The sequence below is a fragment of the Colobus angolensis genome, unplaced genomic scaffold (genome assembly GCF_000951035.1).
Source record: "Colobus angolensis palliatus isolate OR3802 unplaced genomic scaffold, Cang.pa_1.0 Scaffold93, whole genome shotgun sequence".
NCBI classification, from domain to species: domain Eukaryota; kingdom Metazoa; phylum Chordata; class Mammalia; order Primates; family Cercopithecidae; genus Colobus; species Colobus angolensis.
In genome coordinates, this window is record NW_012123265.1 from 3027903 (window position 1) to 3033849 (window position 5947).

At 52.3% G+C, this 5947-nt stretch overlaps 1 protein-coding gene across 1 annotated transcript in view; it reads right to left on the minus strand.

The window, feature by feature from the left end:
• Positions 1–2120, minus strand: part of CES4A (carboxylesterase 4A) — an 8836-nt gene extending 6716 nt beyond the window's left edge. The window contains exons 1-2 of the mRNA XM_011932082.1: positions 1181–2120; positions 883–955 (exon numbers count right to left, since the gene is read on the minus strand). Of these exons, the coding sequence (XP_011787472.1) occupies positions 883–955; positions 1181–1214 (107 nt within the window). The 5' untranslated portion in view covers positions 1215–2120. The remainder of the gene's footprint in view (positions 1–882; positions 956–1180) is intronic.
• Between the last annotated feature and the right edge of the window lie 3827 nt (positions 2121–5947).

A 5947-nucleotide genomic window follows, 5' to 3' on the forward strand; every position in this document is an offset into this window, starting at 1 on the left:
GGTCAAGGCTGCAGTGAGCTGTGATTGCACCACTGCACTCTAGCCTGGGCAGCAGAGTAAGACTGTCTCAAAAAAATTTAAAAAGAGAAAAAGAAAGACACTGAGTATCATCCAGATGGACTGAAAGGAGAGAAGCTGGGCACAGTGGCTCATGCCTGTAATCCCAGCACTTTGGGAGGCTGAGGTGGGTGGACTGCTTGAGGTCAGGAGTTCAAGACCAGCCTGGCCAACATGGTAAAACCCCATCTCTACAAAAATACAAAAATTAGCTGGGCGTGGTGGCCTGTAATCCCAGTTCCTCAGGAGGCCGAGGCAGGAGAATCGCTTGAACCTGGGAGGCAGAGGTTGCAGTGAGCTGGGATTGCGCCACTGCACTCCAGTCTGGGTGACAGAGTGAAACTTTTAAGAAAATAGTCACAAGGCTATCCAAAGCTCTCTTTACATGTCGCCTGCCCCCTATGCTGGGTCAGACACCTCCTCTATGCTCTCAACATGCCTTGTGCTCCCCCAGTACAGCTCTTAGTGTGCCAGATTGTAATTTCCTGATTTTATGTGGTGAGCTGCTGGAGGATGGGGCTCATGTCTGCAATATCCTTGAATTCCAGCTCCCAGTACTGGGGCTGGGCCCAAAAGAGAGCAGTGGTGAATGACTGTGGAATGCTTGAGTGAATGAAGAGTATGGGTCATGGATCAAGAAGGACACATTCTGGAGACATTTAGGATCTGCTGACTGACTGGGGAAAGCTGAGGAACAAGGGGCACTCTGGTTGGGCCAACGGCAGTTCCTGTAGGACATGCTGGGGCAAATATCCGAAGCAGCTGGCCATCGGGTCCAGCACTGGGCAGGTAGAATGGCCAGATGTGTTGTGGGGGTAGACTCACCCTGTGCAGGCAAAGTTGGCCCAGTATTTCATCATCCAGAGGCTAAGTGCCTTCTCCTTACCTGTGGAAAGGCCTGGGGGCAGAATGGGATGTGGGATTTCAGACAGAGCAGGAGATGCTGACATCCCACCCTACTCTTGCTGCTTTTGCTGCCTCTGGAGCAGAAGACTTTCATTTGGGAGAGCATCACAGATTAGGAACTGGTGAGCTCCCTGTGGCCAGCCGATGGAGGGGTGGGTCTGCATACAGAGGTGGAAGACTAGACACCCAGTGGGGGTGTCTGGTGGGGCCTTCATACCTGTGGCGAAGGGGCCCCTGAAGAGGAAGTACATCTCATCCCCATGGTCTGCCCAATCAGTGCAGGGTTTGACAATTATTCCACGAGCGTGGTGCTCAAATTCATACAGGTAGACAGGGAGTCTGGCATCTGTGAAGAGGGAAACTGAGGAGGGCTGCAGGAAAAGCCTCAGCCTAGGCTTCTCATCCACCCTGTGTGTCCCACTAACCTGCACCAAGCAGGAAAAAGAACTTTGGCTTCAGAATCAAGGGAGCAGACTTGAATCCTGTCTGCGCTATTCATTTGCTGTGTGATCTAAAGCAAGTAGCTCTACCTCTCTGAATTGTATCAATAATTCCTTATCTTCAGACTGAGAATGCTAAAACCTAATTCACAGGATTGTGGCCAGGATTATGGAAGCCTTCCTTTTCCCTGTTCTGAACCTTCCTTTCTTAGCCTCTTATTGAAGGATCTTCGGTGTCTGCAGTTTCCAGCCCCCACTTTAACCTGTCACCCACATGTTCCCCTAGCCCCAGTCAGCCTGGACTTTCACGGTGCCCCTAAGCCTGTCCTTTCAGCCAGGAAGCCTTCCCTGACCACCCCAGGCTTCTCCTCTGTACTGTCTGAGGTTGCCCAGTTCCTCTCTTATACTTTTTTTTTTTTAAGACGGAGTCTCGCTCTGTTGCCCAGGCTGGAGTGCACTGGTGTGATGCTGGCTCACTGCAGCCTCCCCCTACTGGGTTCAAGCAATTCTCCTGCCTCAGCCTACTGAGTAGCTGGGACTATAGGCATGCACCACTATACCTGGCTAATTTTTTTGTATTTTTAGTAGAGATTGGTTTTTACCATGTTGGTGAAGCTAGTCTAGAACTCCTGGCCTCAAATGATCCACCCCCGCCTCGGCTTCCCAAAGTGTTGGGATTATGGACGTGAGCCACCACCGCTCCTGGCCCCTTCCTCTCTTATAGTTGATAGCATGCTGCCTCCTCTGTGGTATCTTAGAATCCTACACTAGCCCAGAAGTACAGAGAGGGTTGGAGAGCAGTCAATAAGCCCAGCTGGTAAACAGCACACCTGGAGAGTGGACAGGGCCAGTGTGGCCACTCATGGGGACCCCACATACCTCAGTGGTAGTGAACAGTCTGCAGCGTGGTGTACACGAAAGTGGCATCTTGAACTCTTGTCCATTATACGGTTTCATAGCATCTTCCAGTTATGCTCATTGACATTGTCCAGGTACTCCTCCACCACAAGTGGTACCTGCTCCTTGGTGGTATTCTGGGTGGGGAGGCCACACTTATCTGAGGCCTGGGTGCCAGATATGGGCCCACCAGTGACTTGGATCCAGGCTCAGCCCCCCAGGAGTTTTTGGCCTGGGAGGGGAAAAAGGGAGATTCCTGGGAAAGTTTCCATCTCTGCAGATTGTAACCCCGAATTTTGCTGCATAACTTCCCCTATGACCCTGAGCACCTTACCTATAAGCAGTCATCTGATCCCACACCAAACCCCAGGCCCTCCAAGAAAGATCCTTACACTGGCTGGGAGCCCCTTTGCAGAGAGCAGCTACTAGGTTAAAAAAACGGGGGGTCAGCCCTGTCCAAACTGAGCACCCCTGCCAGCTGGGTCCCTCACCAACAGGGTGTGGGTACTCCAGAGCATCTTAGTGATGGTTTCCTTTCTCATCGCTTGCCGGTTTAGCGGGAACTTCACGATCTGTCCACAAGCCAAGGACCCCAGTGTGGGTCAGGCCTGAGCATTAGGAGGGATTCTGGCCAGAGCCACAAAGGCCCCAAGGGTCTTGCCCATCTAATGATGAGTTCTCAGACACAGCACACAGCCCAGGAAGGGCCCATGACTCTCTCTTGCCCGCCTGCTCCCATCCTACTCATCACTACCACCTGGGCTAGAGCTGAAGTGGTACTGAGCGGGGGTCCATCCTGAGTTGGGGCATCTACCCTGACCCAGGAGCAAGGGAGGGCTTCAGGATTTGCAGTTGCCTAGAGGCTTGGGAATGAACATCATAACCCATCTAAACTATGAGAATTTATGGCCCTCAAATCTCCAACAGGCCACACTTAGCCCCTCTTCCCCTCCAATATTCATGGCCAGTTTTTACTGTACAGGGACTACAGGAGGCTCCCAAATATATGTGCATTCCCAGAAGGGCTACTGGCATCTGACCTGGTGCCCAGCACCGTCCAAGAGGCATCCTTCCCTGCCTCCACACTGTGGTACTCACGTAAGGCAAGAGCCAATTGAACTCCAGGTTGTTGACACCTAGAAGGTAGGGCACAGATGAAACCTGCCCCTGGGTCAGGAGCACCAGAGAGTCATCTGGGATCACCACACCATCCACCATAGGGCTCATGGACCAGATAATCTACAAGGCAAAGGGCATTGCCAGCCAGGTTCCTCAAGTATCCTCCCAGAGTCCCTGCGACCTTGGGTGCCCCTTCAGAGGCTGCTCTAGCCTAGGCTCTTTGATTGCAAAAAGACTGGAGCTGGCATGGTGAGCCCCAGGAGGATGGGTGTGGGAGGGGAGCAGGATAGGCAGGACCAAGCTACGTGGACTTGGGATGCTTACCGTGGGTATCTATATAGCTCACTCCTTCACCTCTTGAAAATCTTTGCTAAATTTCACGTCACTGAGTCCTGTCCTATCCATTCTATTTAAAAGTCCACACCTCCCAACATGTCTAACCCCTTTACCCTCTCTATTCCTTGCTATTCACTTATCACCTTCTAAGGAGGTGGATAATATATTATTTACAGAGTTTATTGTCCTTCCCCACTGGAACATCAGCTCCACTCGGGAAGGGATCTTGGCCTGAACAATTCCCTAAGTATCCCAAGTGCCTGGTACAAAGTAGGTGCTCAGTAAATACTCAAATTGCAAAATGTGGCCTGATTACCTCTTCAGGGTCTCTCTGGAAGTTCAGTTGGAGGAATCTCTGTGGGGGAGAGGAAGGGATCAGAGTTAAAGTCTCCCCAGTGTGCTCTTAAGACAGGGTCCCTGGGGAAGTAGTTGGGGGTGGCTGGGTACCAGGATAGGAGAATGGCCTTCGGGTAGCCAGGTCAGGCAGCTGGAATGTTCTACCTACCATCTTGTTGGACACACACATCACCTTCGCCCCTGAAAGTGCCCTCAGGCAGTTTACCAGGATCTGTGTGCTGTTGTGGTTGCATCCAGCCAGGTGGGCAACCTTCTATAGAGAGAAGAAGGGATGCTCAGGGGTGCTTCCATCCTGCCCCTCCTTGCTGAGCCCTGGGGAAGGAGAGGTACCCACCTTGGCCACTTTCAGTGGGTTACGAGTTATGAAAAGTCTGAGTAACGCAGTGCCACTCTCAGAAATGGCCCGATGGAAGAGACTCGAGGCTAGGGGTGACATCATCTGCAAGAACAGGGAGGAAAACACCCGTGAGATGCCCAAGTAGGGACATCTGGGCTGTTCTGGGCATCTGTCTGGCCATGAGCAGGCAGCCTGAGTGAACCCAGGAAGGGCAAGTAGCTGAGAGGGAGTCAGGAGTCCTGGGGTGATGTCTTAGACCTAAAGCCAGTGGTCTTTCTGCCTCTGGTCTGTGCAGTGGGCCCAAGGGGGTTCCAGAGGGGATGTGAGATTGTGAGAGGGAATCTGCTGGTGTGGGAAAGGGGTCTCCCTCTGCTTTGGGGCTAGAAATGAGGGGTAGGTGGAAGGGAACTCATGGTTTCTGCAGGTTGTTACCTGTGCTGACAGCTGTTAGCCTCTCTCCATTGCTCAAGTTTGGGGAACAAGTACATCTAGGGCCTCCCATCCTGTCCCTTGGATACCTCAGACTTCATGTGCCCCAAACCTGCTCCAGCCAATCCCTGTCTGGCTGGCATTCCTTATCCCATACCATCCCCCAGCCCCAGGGGCCTTCCCTATCTCTGCTAATTACCACACCCCAACTTTCCTAGTCCTGTCCATTTGGCCTCCTGGATCATGCTGAACCATCCTCTGCTCTCCATCTTTCCTGTTCCTGCTTTAGAGCCAGCCCCCATGATCTCTCCTAGGATATATCCTACCCCCATCCCTGCCCCTCCCAGTAGCTCTCCAAGTCTCTGCTCCTGTTTCTTGCCAACCCAGTCCCATGCAGCAGGCTGAGCCGTCTCTCTAAATGCACATCTGTTTGTGTCACTTTGCTGATTAAAATCTTTCCCTGCTTTGGAGAATCACTTGAACCCGGGAGGCAGAGGTTGTGGTGAGCCGAGATTGTGCCCTTGCACTCCAGCCTGGGCAACAAGAGTGAAACTCCGTCCCTCCTCAAAAATTTTTTTTCCTCTGCTTTTTAGTGAATTTTGGATAAAGTTGCTTAATTCTCTGGGCCTTCGTTTCTTTATCTGTAGAATGGGGACAACAGTAGCTTTCTTTTTGGGCTATTGAAGGAATTACATGGATGATGACACCTAAGGTGCTTAGAAGAGTGCCTGGCACACAGCAAGTGCTCAGCTGTTGAGTATTATTATGACTGTGGCCAGCAAGGTCCTGTGTGATGTGTTCACTTCCCAACCATGTGCCCCTCACAGGGCACCTTACTTACACCCACATTCCAGGCACATCCCAGGTCAGCAGTTACACACGAGTCAGGGGCAAGGCCCTCCAACTCATGCCCCTGGATCGCAGGCCTGGTGTGAGGTCCTGGCCTTGCCCAGGGGGCAGATGGTGGGCTCTGTTCAGGGGATAAAGTTCTGGGGGAATGTGGAGAGGCAGGAGGTGCTGGGTAGCACCTGGATTCGCTGATTGCCCCAAGCCTCAGCACTACCCGTCC